The sequence below is a fragment of the Orcinus orca genome, chromosome 9 (assembly GCF_937001465.1).
Source record: "Orcinus orca chromosome 9, mOrcOrc1.1, whole genome shotgun sequence".
NCBI lineage: Eukaryota > Metazoa > Chordata > Mammalia > Artiodactyla > Delphinidae > Orcinus > Orcinus orca.
The window spans coordinates 23,213,892-23,229,370 of NC_064567.1; the positions used below are offsets into that span (position 1 = coordinate 23,213,892).

At 59.7% G+C, this 15,479-nt stretch overlaps 1 protein-coding gene across 4 annotated transcripts in view; it reads right to left on the reverse strand.

Moving 5' to 3' along the window:
• The window catches only part of FLNC (filamin C), a 28,045-nt gene that overhangs the window by 10,632 nt on the left and 1,934 nt on the right, over nt 1–15,479 (reverse strand). For 2 of the 4 annotated variants that reach the window (XM_049715005.1, XM_049715006.1), the window contains exons 2-25: nt 12,256–12,504; nt 10,578–10,675; nt 10,276–10,426; nt 10,063–10,181; nt 9,809–9,886; nt 9,436–9,598; nt 9,086–9,286; nt 8,651–8,713; nt 7,534–7,671; nt 7,059–7,185; nt 6,769–6,905; nt 6,372–6,565; nt 6,168–6,281; nt 5,391–5,534; nt 5,039–5,162; nt 4,730–4,890; nt 4,419–4,509; nt 4,161–4,330; nt 3,817–3,934; nt 3,459–3,721; nt 2,101–2,698; nt 1,269–1,442; nt 995–1,157; nt 598–758 (exon numbers count right to left, since the gene is read on the reverse strand). In XM_049715005.1, coding sequence (XP_049570962.1) covers nt 598–758; nt 995–1,157; nt 1,269–1,442; nt 2,101–2,698; nt 3,459–3,721; nt 3,817–3,934; nt 4,161–4,330; nt 4,419–4,509; nt 4,730–4,890; nt 5,039–5,162; nt 5,391–5,534; nt 6,168–6,281; nt 6,372–6,565; nt 6,769–6,905; nt 7,059–7,185; nt 7,534–7,671; nt 8,651–8,713; nt 9,086–9,286; nt 9,436–9,598; nt 9,809–9,886; nt 10,063–10,181; nt 10,276–10,426; nt 10,578–10,675; nt 12,256–12,504 — 3,999 coding nt within the window. The remainder of the gene's footprint in view (nt 1–597; nt 759–994; nt 1,158–1,268; nt 1,443–2,100; nt 2,699–3,458; nt 3,722–3,816; nt 3,935–4,160; nt 4,331–4,418; nt 4,510–4,729; nt 4,891–5,038; nt 5,163–5,390; nt 5,535–6,167; nt 6,282–6,371; nt 6,566–6,768; nt 6,906–7,058; nt 7,186–7,533; nt 7,672–8,650; nt 8,714–9,085; nt 9,287–9,435; nt 9,599–9,808; nt 9,887–10,062; nt 10,182–10,275; nt 10,427–10,577; nt 10,676–12,255; nt 12,505–15,479) is intronic. The other 2 variants (XM_004272217.4, XM_033432520.2) reach the window with 1 other exon arrangement.

The following is a 15,479-nucleotide window of genomic DNA, read 5'->3' on the forward strand; positions in this document are numbered from 1 at the left end:
TGGCTACGGACTGCGGCTGGGCAAATCCACTTATTTAGACCACAAGCCTGGAAGAAGGCCTTCCTAAATTAATAAAATGTTAAAAGTGGAGTATCTGTAACAGAAAATGCATTTTTGCCAGCGTGAAATTAGATAAGGAAGAGAAATGTCCAATTTCAGCAGGCCCGAGTTATGTGATAATTGAAGACATAACCCCGCCCTCCCCACCCCTACCCCTGCCCTGAGCAACTCGGCCATGCAGGAGGGCAGGGGGGTTCCTTGCTTTGCAGACAGTGAGAGGGAGAGGGTGTGAGAGGCTGTCCTTGCTGAGCCAGCGACAGAGGCTTGCACTGTGTCTGAGTGACCGAACCCACGAGGTCTGGCGCTCCAGACAAAGGGCCAAGACACCAGTGCTGGACCTCTGGGAACGAACTGCACACACCGCCCTGCCTCTTGGCCATGACCGCAGCGCCTGCCTGCTCCACGTCCTCCCTGCCGGCTGGGCTCGGGGCTTTCCTGCTCTAGGGATGAGTCCCCACACCCGACTTCCTTCCAGTTTCTCTCTCGCTGAGCAGGCCTCCTGCTGCCCTCCCTGAGTCCCACCCACCCCGTGCACACCTGGGATGGGCCGGCCCCCGAAGGTGATGTTGACGTCATAGTCTCCGGGGGTGAAAGGGATGTACTCCACGGTGCAGCTACCATCCTTGTTGTCCTTGCAGGACATCTTGGCTTCCGACGGGCCCTCGATGGCTAGGCCTAGGCCCCCAGTGCCAGCTCCCCTACAAGATGACACCCCTATATCAGCTCCACTAGGACCAGTGAGTGGGGATGGAGAAGCTGAATGTGGGCTGGGGGCCCAGCTGAGAAGGGACCAGCTACAGGGGTTGGGACACTGAGGGAGGTTTGCACCCTTGACAGGGGATAGGCTGGGGATGAGGCACACACAGAAGGATGAAGGGGGAGGCCAGGTGGCTTGGATCAGGGTCAAGGTTAGGAAAGGCGGAGGGAGGAATACCTCGTTTCCACAGTGAAGCGGTTAGCCTTGTTGACCAAGCCACCCTCCAGGCCTGGCCCAAAGGCCCGGACGCGAGTGGGGTCACAGCCCTCAGTCACGCCCACTCGGAAGGGGCTCTTGGGTACAGCTACGTCATCATACAGCACCTCCACCAAATGCACTCCTGGAAGCCAGCCACACGGTGCAAGTCAGGGTGTGTGAGGCCCCTACCTCCCCAACCCCCGAAAATGCCGGCATCAGATCCCCACCGTCCCCGCTCAGCCCAGCCCCTCACCCTCTTCGTAGGCCGTGTACTGCACTCGGTAGGTGCCATCCCCGTTGTCTGTCAGGTAGGTGTCCGTCTTAGCGCCCGAGGGGTTGAGCACACGAGCCGTCACGTGGTTCCCACCCGTGGCTGTCAGGGATCTTGCGTCCACAGTGAACTCAGTGGTCACCTCACGCAGGACACCTGGCTCCCAGGAGACGAGAGCTCAGCATAGGTTGGGGGCAGCCTTCACACAGCTGCTCACCCCAGCGCGCCCTCCCTCTCCCACTCCAAGGCCTCTCCTCCTCCCCACCTGCTGCTCCCCAGCCTGAGCCCTGCCCCCCTCGGCCCTACGAGCTCCGGGCCCCGCCTCCCACTGCCCCTGCCTTCGCTCCCCTCACCACATACTGACACTGTTCACCTGAGTCTCCCCACCAGGCTGTGCGCCCCTTGAGGGCGGGTCTGGGTCTTAGGTTCCTCTGCACACCCCGCCGTGCCTAGCCCAGGGTCTGGCCCCCAGCAGATGGTAACTCACAGTCACCAAGCTGAGCTGAACTGTCTCCTGACTCTTGTCACCCTCAACCCCAAAGCTTTCCCTCTGTACCATGGAGAGCAAGGTTCTTAGCTTTCTCAGATCAGCTGATGAAAGTTGCGAATCTCCCCAGGAAAATGCAATTTTGCCACAAGACCGGAGGTGAAGCTCCGCCTCCTGCCTTTGGCTTAGGCACCTTCTGGGGTATCTGAGCCCTAAAGACTCAGCGCTGCCCCAAAGCCCTCCCTTCCCCCCCCACAAGCCCTCAGCCCCGCTTCCCTCCCTCCCTGACTGGCGATGCGACCAGCTCCAGGCTCCTCTCTCACTCACCGTGGGGCTCCACACCGGGTCCCGAGACCTTGACTCCACTGGTGTCGACAGCGGGCTGCACATGGACGCGGGTGGGGAATTTGGGTACGGGGTGCCCGCCATACTTGATGGTAATGGTGTAGGTGCCGGGGAAGGCGGGGCTGTAGGTGATGTGGTAGGTGCCATCGGCATTGTTGTGGATCAGCACCTCGGCCTTGACGCCGGCGTCCGACAGGATCTCGATGGTCAGCTCAGCCTCGCCCGCCTCCGAGCAGTCCACAGTGAAGGTGGCTGCCTCGCCAGCCTTGCCGCGCTCCAGGCCTGGACCACTGGCCCGCACCTTGCTCGGGTCGAACACGGGCCGGATGGTAGCCTTGAAGGGCGAGCCGGGGATGTGGGCTTCGGCAAACAGGATGTTGATGGTGTACTCGCCCGGCTCCGTGGGCAGGTAGCTGACAGCACACGAGCCATCGCCATTGTCCTGGCACTCGATCTTGGCCTCGCAGGGGCCCTCCACGGTCAGCCCCAGGCCACCCGTGCCCGCCCCCTTGGTGTCGATGGAGAAGGGCGCTGGCGTGCCTACCAGCCCGCCCTTGAGACCAGGGCCGTAAGCACAGACCTAAAAGAAGGAACAGGTGTGTGGATTACCTACACCTGACCTCGCCCACGAGGCCTTCATGGCTCTCAAATCAGCTAAGCGCTTTCAATTGTAGCAGCTACCACAGGCTGAGTCCTTATAACAATTCCAGGCGAGGAAACGCAGGTAGAGAGATTAAATAATTTGTCACAGCTGGTGGACCTGGGATTGAAGCCCAGGTCGGATCCAAGGCCAGGCTTTTAATAGCTGAGCTGTCTCGATATAAGCTTTTATATGTAGGATGGATAAACAACAAGGTCCTACTGTATAGCACAGAGCACTATATTCAATAACCTGTGACAGGGACTTCCCTGTCCATCCAGTGGTTAGGACACTGTGCTTCCACTGCAGGGGGCACAGGTTTGATCCCTGGTCGGGGACCTAAGATCCCACATGCTGCTCAGTGCGGCCAAAAAAAAAAAAAAATCCTACGACCAACCCTAATGGAAAACAATATTAAAAAAATTATGTACATATATGTATAACTGAATCACTTTGTTGTACAGCAGTAATGAACACAACATTATAAATCAACTATACTTCAATAAAAATACAAAAATCAAAACCAAACAAACACTAAGCAGTCTCAAAGGCAGGTCCTGAGGTGGGGGACTGCCTCGGCCCTGGGTCCCCGGCTATGCTCACTCCAGGACGTAAGGCCCTCTGGCCTCTGCCCCTGTGACTTACCCATCTTCGCTAGAAGCCCCCAACTCCCAGCTCCCACCAGCCCCTATTTCCTCACCTTGGAGGGGTCAGGGGGCAGGACACCCTCCACGGCGAAGGGGCTGCCAGGCACCGGGTGACCATCGTAGGTGATGTCCACCTTGTAGGGCCCCTCCTCAGGGGGCATGTAGCGCACAGCCTGGGCTTCAGCTCCACCCCCGGGCTCCAGCTTGCAGGGGATGGGTCGTCGGGAGGGTGAGGTCATCCGCACGTCCAGCTGGCCCTGACCGCCAGCCCCTCGTGTGTTCACAGAAAATGCCTGTTCTTGTCCCACAGCCACCTCTGTGTAGACGGCAAGGGACACCGTGAGCAGAGACTGCAACCCACTGACCCCCCCCAGCTCTCCTCACTCCCAGGGCAGCTCTTGCCCCACTTACTGCTGTTGAGGCCTTGAACTTTGACTTTGCTGAGGTCCAGCGGGGGTGCCACATTCACCACAAAGGGGCTCTTGGGGACAGGGTCTCCACCATAGGTCACTGTCACTGCCATGTTGCCCTATTGGGTACAACAGGAGGTCAGAACTGGGTGGCTTGGCACAGCCTGGCGACATGCCTTTGGCCGATGTGGACCAGAGGCTCAGAGATCCACAGCGAGAGAGGATGGAAGGCAGGAAAGGGCAAGATCTGGGAGGCTACATGCAGAGCGGGCCCTGTGAGACTGAAGGAAGGAGACCCACGACCCCATAGCCGGGACGGGTGGAGCATGGAGGGGGCGGACACACCTGCTGCACGGCCGTGTACTTGACAGTGTAGGAGTAGTCGTGGTTGTCGATGATTTCAAAGTCTCGCACAGCTTCTCCCTTGGCAGCCCCGGCAAAGTGCACGTCCAGCTTGGCCTTGCCGGCTCCCTTGGTCAGCACCGTGAAGTGAGTGGGCTTCCCAACTTCCACACCTGGGGAGTCACCCCGAGATGGTGGTGAGGGGCTGGTGGCCACCCAGCCCCACCCCCAGCCCAGCCCAGCCCCGACTCAGACACCTACCTGTGCGGTTCAGCCCAGGGCCCTCAGCCTTGACCTTGCTGGCATCATGGGATGGGTCCACCTTGATATGGAAGGGGCTGGCAGGGATCTCCTGGAGGGAGAAAAAGCTTGGTCAGGGTGGACAAGAGCAGTCTCTGAAAAAGTGCCCTTTGTTTCCTCTGAGGCACGCTGCCTACACATAGGAAGTGCGCAATCAACGGCTGCAGAATTGTCCCCAAACGACTACCTCTTAAGCTGCTGACTGAGATGTGGGCCGGGGCAGGGTGGGGTGTGCAGCCACCCGTGACAACCAAAACCCAAGCGTAGGGTACCTGGTTGGCAAACAACACCATGATGGTGTAGCGGCCGGCCCCTGGAGGTGTGTACTTGACTGTGAAGGTGTCATTGTCATTCTTGATGATGTCAAAGTCGATGTCAGCCTCTGCAGGGCCCACCACGCCAGGGGCACACTTGATGCCAATGCTTACATCGCCTGAGGGGAGGCAGGCACGAGGCCATGAGCGGGGGGCTCAACGACCTCCTGCACTTGACCAGTCCCCCTACAGCTGGGACCAGGGTCTCCCACCCAGACCCTGCCCGGCCCTGCCCAGCCCCGCCCCACTCCCTGGTCCTCAGGGCACCTTGCCCCGCCTCGCTGCAGTCAACCGTGAAGTAGGTGGGCTCATTAGCCTTGAGGCCTGTCTTCTCCACGCCAGGGCCGTACACCTTCACCCGCTCGGGGTGACTGCCCTCTCCCACGTTTACCTGTGGGGAAGAGTCGATGGTCAGCACGGTGCCCCTTCCTCAAGGTCTATCCCTTTCCCCAGCACTTCTGAGCCCAGCCTTAGCAGGACCAGTTTTAGCATCTTCGCAGGGGCCTTGAGGTGGGGAGCGATGACAGGGCCCAGGGACAGCCAACATCTCCTGCGTGAGGTTCCGCCCTCCCTCTGGGGCCCCTGGCAGTGGGCATGGGGCAGGGAGCAAAGGACATACCCGGAAGGGGCTCTTGGGGACGTTGACGCCTCCCCAGGAGATGATGATGGTGTGTTTAATAGGCTTGGTGGGCACGTAGGAGCAGCGGAAGGTACCATCGCCGTTGGGGATGACCTTGATGTCAATGGGGCAGCCCTCTGCGTCCTGTGGGCGTCACCCAAAGCAAGGTTCTTGGAGTGCCCCGGACTCCTAGAGCACCAGCGCCCTCTGCTGGCCGTGGGCCATCCTCCTTACCCACCGCCAACCCACTCACAGGCCCCGCCCAGCCACAGACCTCAGACCGGGACAGCCTAGTGCCACAAGCTCTGGTGGCCAGGGCGCACCCTGGGAACAGGGAGGCCAGGCTCTAGACCATCTGTGTGGCCTGGTCTCCCAGCCTAGGTCTCTGAAATGTGTTGTCAGGGGAAACGCTCAGCTAAATCAATGTTCCTAAAATTGAATAAATAACCTTTTAAAGAAGAAATCATCCTCTTGGACCCAAGAACATATTCATTAACCTCTAGGGGTCAGTGGACACCACTGTGAGAAACCAATGTCTTACTCAGTCAAATCATCTTTCAATTGCAAATTATTAGTACAAAAATATACATTTGGTAAAATATGTTTTTAAGATTATCATCAATAAGAAAACACAAAACGTTAAATTTTTCATAGTTCTAATGGATCCGTGAGAATCAGTCCTGTGATGCCTGGAGGCCCCTTTCTCTAACTTGCCCCCCCACCCCCCAGGGTCCCTGCTACAGCGGCGAGGGGCACAGAGATGGGGCAACACCCCACCTGGGCATAGAGCTTCAGGTCTCCCTTGCCAGCAGCACGGGCATCAATGGTGAACTCTGCTGGCTTGTCCACGATGCAGCCAGTGGGCTCCAGGCCGGGCCCAAAGGCCTTCACCTGCGCAGGGGCAAGACCAGAGGGCTGTGTTGGGGACTGGAGGAGGGCCTGTTCACCTTGTCCCAGGCCCGCAGGAGCTGGGACCCCCACCTTGTCCGGGAAGCAGTCGGGTGGAGCTGGCTGGATGTGGGCAATGAAGGGCGAGTCTCGAATGTCCTCATCGTCGCAGATGACGTGCACGGCGTACTCCCCTGGTTCTGTGGGCCAGTACCGCACGTCGCAGGAGCCATCTCCCTTGTCATCACACTCAATCTTGGCCTGTGAAGGGCCCTCAATGGAGAAGCCTAGATGAAAGATGGGGAGGGTCAGAGGGCACAAGAAGCAACTTGGATACTCAGGCAGGTCCCCGGGGCATCGCTCTCCCGGCGTCACCACCCTGATCACCCCACGTCCCATCTCCCAGTCTCATCTTGAAACTCGCTAGCACTCCCACCTCCTGACCCCAGTCACCCCCCACTTCCCACCTGTCACCACCCCAGCCACTTACCCAGCGTCCCCACCTCCGTGCCAATGGCCTCCACCACAAAGTCGGCTGACTTGCCCACCTGGCCAGTTTCCAAGCCGGGACCCCAGGCCCGCACCTTCTGCACTCCTGCCTCTGGGCTCACCTGCACCTCAAAGGGGCTGGGCAAAGAGGGAGCTGGTGTCCATGCCGGGAGCTGCCCCCACCAGAGGTACTCGTCCCCCTCCCTTCCCTCAGAGTCCCAGGCAGCCCGCCTCCCTCTCCCACCCTCTGAGGGCCCAGACCTGGAGGCACGGGGGCCGCATGGTGCTTACCTGCGGGGAATGGCATAGCCGCCCCATGTGATGGTCACCACGTACTTGCCAGGCACCACGGGGTAGTACTCGCACTCGAACACACCGTCCCCAGCCTCCCGCACCTTCACCAGCTCCTCTGTGCCTTCTGAGAAGGTGTGGGAAGTGGGGGGTCAATATTCTGCGAGTCCCAGCTGCTCATTCCCCTCCCGGACCCCTGGGACCCAGGTCCAGCCTGAGGATACTGCTGCTGGTAGGCACTGTGTAACAGCCCAGGGCAGCACACCGGCGAGAGCAGCATTCCCAGCTTGCACACTGGGAGACTGAGGCAGAGGTCAGACAATGTGCCTAAGGTCCCAGGGAGCCTCCAGTCAGTGTCTCTTTGGAGCCCCCCGGGGGGGCGTGGTGCTGACCATCACTGCCCTCAGGGGCTCAGAACCACTGGCTGTATTTCCCCCCTGTGCCCCGACTCCCACCACGGCCCCCTGGCACTCACTTGGTCCCTTGACTGTGACCTTGAGCTCCCCGCTGCCAGCACCCTTGGTGAACACCTTGAAGTCAGCCACCTCTTTGACACGCACGCCCTTGGGCTGCAGGCCCCGCCCAGAGGCGCGGCAGGCGTTGGGGTTACAGGCTGGGAGAGAGAAGAGAGGTGAGGCTGGGGGCGCCGAGGGGCCCTAGACAGAGCCTCAGCCCTCACCTCTCATCCCCCACCTCGCTGTGCACAGTCCTCCTGACGCCCCCCAGGCACAGGCCATGGCCTCATGCAACCCTCCCCCGTGCTCCCTGGTGCCCCCGACACAACCATGGCTGCCGAGACCATGCTGGGCAGGGAGCTGGCCACGGTGCCCCCAGCCCCCCTCATCAGGCTGCTCACAAGAAACCCTCCCCACCAGGCTCCTTGGAGTCAGTGTCGCTTGGGACACAGGCAGGGCAGAGCCTGAGCAGAGACTGGAGCAAAGAGAGACAGGGAAGGACCTTTCACCTACCCCAAGGCCACCCACCTAGAGCCATCTGAGCCTTCTCAGAGCCACCATAGCAGCTTTAGGAACTAAGTCATGCCACAAAACACTCAGCAACACCATGGAACAAGAGATATGCATATAACCGGAAGCCTGCCACAGATCCCAGGCAATGCATGAAAGTCAGCCTGCCACAGAACACTGCTAGTGGCAATGAACCCAGACTTTGCTACTGAACACAGGCCGAAGAACAGTCATCTCAGCCTGCCACAGAACCCATAAAATGGCATGGAACCCACGGGCTGCCACCAAACAAGCAACGACATATAATCCAGGCCTGCCACGGAACACAGACAATGGCAGAGAATCCGGGTACTGCCACAGAACAGGCAACGGCACGGAACCCGGAGCCTGCCACGGAACACAGGCAATGGCACGGAACGGAGGTCTCATATCACGGAAATCATCAGGCAAGTGGCAAAGAAACTAGATCTGCCACAGAACATAGGCAAAGGCGCAGAACTTGGGGCCTGTCACAGAATGCCACAGAAGGGGGGGCGATTCCACACCGCTTGGGCCATGCCACACAGCACAGGTGAGGCCAGTCAGCTATGACCATGCCCGGCCCCGCCTCCACTGGAGTGTACTAACGTGGCGCCACTCTCCTGGCCTGGTGGACGATGGGCACGGAGGGGGCGAGCGGCAGCAGGGGCTCTGAATGGCAAAGAGAGAACCAAGTGGGGGGTCACTGCTTGAGGGCCTGGCGTACAGGTGCTCACGTAAATGCCCCCCCACCCACGTGGCCCTGTCGCTTCCCCCTCAACCCTTCCACAGTGGTCCCTGTCTGGTATCCTTCACTGCGGCCTCCTGAGCCTCCTTGGGGGCAGGGGATGGACAGACGAGCTCTCGAGAGCCCCACCCCTTGGCTTGCTCTTCTGCCCATTTTAAGCCTTCAGATGGCTCCCCACCCGCCCCTGGAGGTAGTGCATCATTTCCCGTAAATCCTCAGACGCGGAATTCGGTGGCAACGCTCTCTGTGTCCTGGCGTCGGGGAGGGGATCATGCGGATGCGTGGAGGGCCTTTACCTTCTGCCACGTGGACAGGGAAAGGGCTGCGGGTGATGGGGGCACCGGCGAAGGCCACGTGCACCGTGTGGGGTCCCTCCATCACAGGCCTGTACGTGCAGCGGAACGTGCTGTCGCCCTTGTCCTCCAGGGCCACCTCCACTGTGTCTCGCCGGCCCTGCGGGTCCACGATCACCACGGCAACATCACCAGTGCCGGCCCCTGTTGCGACAATGGCCATCAGCCCTCATTCTGCTTGGGGCTCCCTCACCCTGAGACCACTGCCCTCTGGCTGGGACTCTGCCCCAGGCCCCCATGCGTACGCCCCACGCCCAGTCAGGGGGTGTCAGGTGTAAGGGGGCCATCCTCACCCGCGGTGTAGATGTCAAAGTAGGTGGGTTTGTTGGCCACGTTGCCCACGGGCTCCAGGCCAGGACCACGGGCTGATACCTTGTTGGCATCCCCCAGGGCCATGCCCACGTTCACCTCGAAGGGGCTGCGTTCGATGTTCTGGCCAGCAAAGAGCACGGTCACCTGGGGGTCAGAGGCCAAAGGTAAGCTTTTAGAGGAGAGCAGCTCTGAGAGGGGGTGGAGGAGCAGAGCAGAGCCAAGGAGGGTGGGAGGCGGGTGGCCGGTGCACGGGGGTGGGGCGGGGTGCGAGCTGAGACAGGGGTCCATTCAGCAGAGCCAAGGATGTGAATGGAATGGGGAAGACGGGGGCGGGGGGGGCCTATAGGGAGATACCTTGTGCAAGCCGGCGACCTTGGGCACGTAGGAGACAGCGTAGGTGCGGTCCTTGTCGTTGTTGGGAACCACCTTTGCCTATTGGGAAGGGAAAAGATTGGCAGTTAGAGCCCCTCCTGAGCCCACAGTTCCTGCAGCCCCCATGGTGAGGCGTCCCCCATCTCCAGCATAGAGGGTAGCTCTGGCAGCCATCTCCAGGCCACTCCAGTTGTTGGCCTGCGGTCCCTGTCCAACCCCCAATGGCCTCTCCATACCTCCTCGGTGTGGCCCTCGGGGTCCTCAATGTAGACCAGCACCTCGCCCACGCCAGCATCCACTGTCTGCACGGTGAAGTGCGCGGGCTGCAGCACGGTGTTGCCCTGGGGCTCAATGCCTGAGGGGCGGAAGGCAGAGCCAGAGAGTTTAGGGAGATCCATCCTAGCCTGTGCCCAGCTGCCCGGGGAGGGCTGTTAGGGCTCAGTACATACCAGGTCCGTAGGCAATGGCCTTCTTGGGGTTCAGCTGCTTGGAGCGAACAGGGGCACCAGGTTTGAGTTTGGCCTTGGGGAACTGGGACAGGTAGGTCATGACAGAATGCTCATCCACGTTGGGGTCCACAATCTCCTCGGGAGCAATCACCTGCCATGAGGAGGAAGGATGTTAGAGGATGCCCTCCTTAGCCAGGAACCCCGGTTCTCACCCACATCCTGACCAGGTACCCTTATAGACCCAACTCCACCCTTGGCCCTCTGGCCCCTTTACTCTCCCACCACCCCGTCTGCCAGTGTACCTGGGGCACCCCGAGCCAGTCATCCGCCTGCTGCATGGCCTCCCGGGCGTTCTCCACAGGCTGGTTAGGGTCCCAGGCCTCCCAGTCAGGGCAGAGGCCTGGAGAGATGGCGGAGGGAGGCGATGACTAGGGGAAGCAGTCAGCCAGCATACAGAGCATTTGCTCATCCAACACCCTCATGGGCTGTGGGTTCACACTCCCTCCCATGCAGTCCTAGGCCCCTGATCAGCCAGGTTCCTGCTGACCCCCGATGTTATAGCCCATCAGCTGGGATGCCCATCGCTGTTTAGAGGCACGGCAGCCCTTCCAAGCACCAACAATGAGGGCTTTCTGCCCCGGCTGACGCAGCCTGGCACCAGCCCTGCCAGCCGGCCTCCTGCCTACCAGGCCCCAGCACCGACCCTGAACACCAAACCCCTGGGAGGGCATCCCTCGCAGACCTCTCCTGCCTCATCCCAGCTGCCTCCGGGTGGGCAGTCCCCGTCCCACACATGCTTCTGACCCATCGCCTTGAAGGCCTCCTCACAGCTGCCCTGAAGTCCTAAGTCTCCAGGCACTTCCCACAACAGCCTCAGAGCATAAGACTCTCTCTCCTCCCTGACTTCCCCCTTGGGGAAATGGAGGCACTGAAGGGCCTGTTTGGAGAGGATGAGTTCTTCTCTCCAGCCACCCAGAACCCAGCCCTTCTAATGGGAGGAATGCTGAGGCGGCCGCAGGTCGCTCCTGGGAAGGGGTGCAGGGGTTAGGGTATGCTTGGTCCAAGCCAGAGCTGGAGGAGGAGGGTGCTGCTCACTGGCGGGGAGGGGGCCCGCTCAAAGGCTGGAATCCATGACTGGCCAGAACAGCTGAGCTCACTGCTGGCAGCCGCACCAGCCGTGGGCAATGGCTCAGCAGCTGGGAATGCTTCCCAGGCGGCCAGTGCCCCCGCCTCCCACTCCCTGCTCCCCAGCTGACCCCAGGCTGAGGGAGGATTCGCCCAAGGGGACATGGCTCCCCAGAGGCAGAGCTGACCGATAGGGGTGGAGAAGACCTATCTTCTCAGGAGATGAGGGTCAGAAAGGAAGCCGCACGAGGGGTACGGCTCTCGCCTGTGATGCCTCAGTCTTCTCATGGGCCCTCAGCTGCCCCCACCTGAGCAGGCCAGGGCCTACATCGACAGAGGGCAGGGCTGGGTCACCTGCCACTGGGCAGTGTCACATCAGCCTCAGCCCACATCATCCTGGGCTTCAACCCCTTCTCAATGCTGTCCCAGGGGCTCACAAAGAACAGCCTTCTCTGGGTCTAAGTCCTGGCCTTCTTTGGAAAGCCAGAGTCCCACCACATTTGCTTTCTGCTGGCTGAGCAGAAATGACACCCATGTGGCAAAGTAGGAAGCAGGGAGTTGAGGCCCTGGGCTCTGGTTCAGTTCTGACACAGATAAGCTGTGTGATCTTGGACAAGTCACTGGCCTTTTCTGAACCCCAGTGTCCTGGCCTGTAAACCCTTTTCCTGCCACTGCAGGATCTGGCAACTCATCAGGAAGGGTCTAACTCCAGCAGTGATTCTCAGCTGGGGCAGGGGGTCCCGATCCCCCAACCCTGGGACATGTGTTCTGACAAACACAAGCCTCGGCATCACCAGCTCATCCCAGCCCCCCTTCCGGGCTCAAGGATCCATGGTGTGCCGCCGGCCCACTTACCAGGGGCACAGTTGTCCACCAGGGCGCCCAGAGCTTTGCCATCCTGCCAGTCACGGTTGAAGTTGGTGATGGGCAGCTGGGGCACCTTGTTCTGGATCCAGCCGAGTAGACGCTGCTTGGGTGTCTGCTTTCGGGCATCCTCATCATCCTCATCCTCCCACATGGGCATGGAGATGGAGTAATGCAGGATCAGTGTCCAGATTAGGCCCAGGATCAGCTTCAGGTTCCCATCTACGATAGCCTTGCTGTCTGCAGAGCGGAGAGGCGATCTGGGCTCGGGAGGTCTCCACTTCTAGCACGGTGCCCTCCCCTCCCCCGCCCAGGTCCTGAGGCTGCTGCTTGAGCGCTGGGTTAGGACCTACTCCTTCTCTGACTACCAAATTTTCCATCCTGTGAGGCCCGGCCCTTGATGGACCCCTCCTCTCCCTTCAGAATGAGGCTGCCTCCCAATGTGTTCCTTCAGCGTGTAGTTTCACCTCTTGCACGGCACTTGTGCGAGCCTCCTAGCAGGCTATAGGCATCCATGCAGTTTATGCAAGATTGTAAGGCTCTCGGGGGCAGACACTGTTTTGTTTCGTTTCCTTTCTTTTTCTTTTTTTAAACAGTTTTAATGAGGTACGCTTGATGTACAATAAACTACTTATTAGAAAGTACAACTGGATAAGTTTTGACACGTATATACCCACAAAGCCATCACCACAAATCAAAATAATAAACATATCCACCCCTCCTCAAAGTTTCCTTTCCTTTGTGATCCATCATTCCTGCCCCTCCTGGTCTCTCCTTCCCAGGCAACGACTGACCTGCTCTTGGTCGCTATAGATTAGTTTGCATTTTCTAGAGTTTTCTATGAATAGAATCATACAGTATATACTTCTTTTGTCTGCCTTCTTTCCCTCTAGATACTGTATCTCATGTCTACTCGGAGCCTAGAACTTAGTAGAATCTCAATAAATACTGGTTGAATGAATGAATATTTTAAAAACTGAAGTTGGAGAGGAATGGGACCAACCTGGTTCCAGCCAAATTCTACTCTGAACGCTATAAAAGGTTTTAGGAACAAAGTTCTTGGAGGAGGGGGTGGGTACAGTGCACATTCTGTTAAGGCTTGAAAATCGTGTTTTCAAATGATAGGGACCAGTAAGATTTCACAAGAGCCGGGGGGAATGTTACCCATGTGGACTCAAGTCCACATGGGGGCAGCCGAGGCTCTCGACCCATCCCCTCCTTTGAGGAATACTATGGACCAGAACTGGTACCCCAAGATTTGGGGGGCCTAGTTCCCTTTTAACAGCCAGAGAGAAATATCCAGGAGCCAGGAGTGGCCTGGAGTATAGATCATTGGAAACCAGCTTACTTGTAAAGGACAATGCAGGCCTGAAATCAATCAGCTTCCCGGAGCACTGCTTTTAGGAGGTTGGGAGGGGGTGGGAGAATCAGCCTTGTTTACTGGTGTTGCCCAAGAGATGGGAAAGGGTGGTGCTGAAGGTGCCCCCTTACGTATCTTTTCCTGCCCCCCACCAGATCTTGGGGGATGGCCTTTGGAGGGTAAGGCCTGGGGAACCCCAGTATCCCCCCTCAACCTGCTCCCAGGAGGGGAGTCTCAGTCTCTCTGTCCCTCTGGCCTCGGGCTCTGGCCCCCTTGGCTCCACCACCCTTTCACTGATTCATCCTTCCTTCCCCAGCAGCTCCCCAGGCCCGCCCCCTCTACCCCTGGCTCCACTGCAGCACAATGGTTTGGCAGCTTGCAGATTCCATGACACGCTCACTCCCAGCCTCCTGGTGCTTTGGTGCGGTCTCTCTCAAACACACACAGGCCCACAACACTTTCGCAGTCTTGACACCCAGGGCCTCACAGCCTCTCACAACCCTGACAGCCTCCAAAGCTGGTGCTCGCATGCCCAGAGTGCTACTTGCAAACTGCAGCCAGATCCCTGGGAGGGAGGCCTTGAGGCTGCTGGGGCGGGGGGCGGGGGTACGGGGAGCGGGGGCGTCAATCCCATCTGCCGCAGGGAAAGGTTTCTCCCCAGCAACTGGCCCTGGGCCAGACAGCAAGTGGTCCCGGTCAGCAGGAGAGGGGTGGGCCCAGAGTCCCACTCTAGGAGCAGTGACCTTCTTCTCCCTCCTCCCCCTCAGAGGCCAGGCAGAGGAGGGGAGCTCTGCTCAGGCCGGGTTCCCTCCTTCCCACCCCAATGGGGATGCCACCAAAGGGGTGGGAGGAGCCCCAGAGCCAGTCCCTGAGGCCACCCCAGGCCTCAAGTGGAGGGGGAGAAGAGAGGGCCCAGCGAGGGAGGTGCCGGGACAGCTGCTGCCCCCTCCAGCCCCTCCCTCGGTGGTTGGCTCCAGGAGAAGGAATAGCAACTGGGGAACAGCTGCGGGACAGAGCTGCCGCATAGGCCTCTTTGTTCGGAGGGGCTGAGGGGCTGGCGGGGTAAGGAGGGCACACAGCTCCTTCCACCCCGGCTGAGTACCCCTACCTCCTTCAGGCGGACGGCTCAACCCCCAGCTCCCGCCCCACTCCTAGAAAAGGGCGTGGGGAGCTGTTCTGACCTCCTCCCAGGCGCCCAGATTCAGTCCTGAGACGATGCCCAGAGACGGCCCCTGCCCCAACCCCTTCCTACCACTCAGCGGGTCAGAGGAAACCAGAGGAAGCACGATGCCCGCCTGGCGGGGAACCACCCGTTACAACTTCTCCAGGTTGGGCAGCCCCTGCCGCCTGTGCCCCCTCCCATCCAGCCTCAGCCTCAGGCCCCAGCAGCTGAATTGCTGACAGCTTATCTCATCCGGCGGCGGGAGCGAGCCACTTGGCCCAAATGGGGAACAATTCCCTGCAGGAACGGGAAAGGAGGGTTCCCTCCCGCCCCTAAACCAGCTTTTGCTTCTTCCCCCTCTGTTCTGAGACGGCCTCTCCACACACAGTTGAGCCAAAGGGGCCGGAGCCAGGCACCACCATGGGGGAGGGGAGAGGTGTGCTCTCAGGAAGGACGAGGCCTGGAGAGGGGCCGAGCACCCTGCAGCGGGGAGGGGAGGGGAAGGCTGAGCCATTTCCTACGAAGCCTTGTTGAGGCCCCAAGCTCTCCCCTCGAGACCCCACCTGGGACCGTCAGTCCAGTCGGTGAAATCCCAGCTGCCGGGGGCTGACAGGCCCAGGGCTGACTCCTCTCTGACCCTGGCCCCCGGCAACCCCACGCGCTCTCAAGCAGCCCTCACTCCCACTACACACA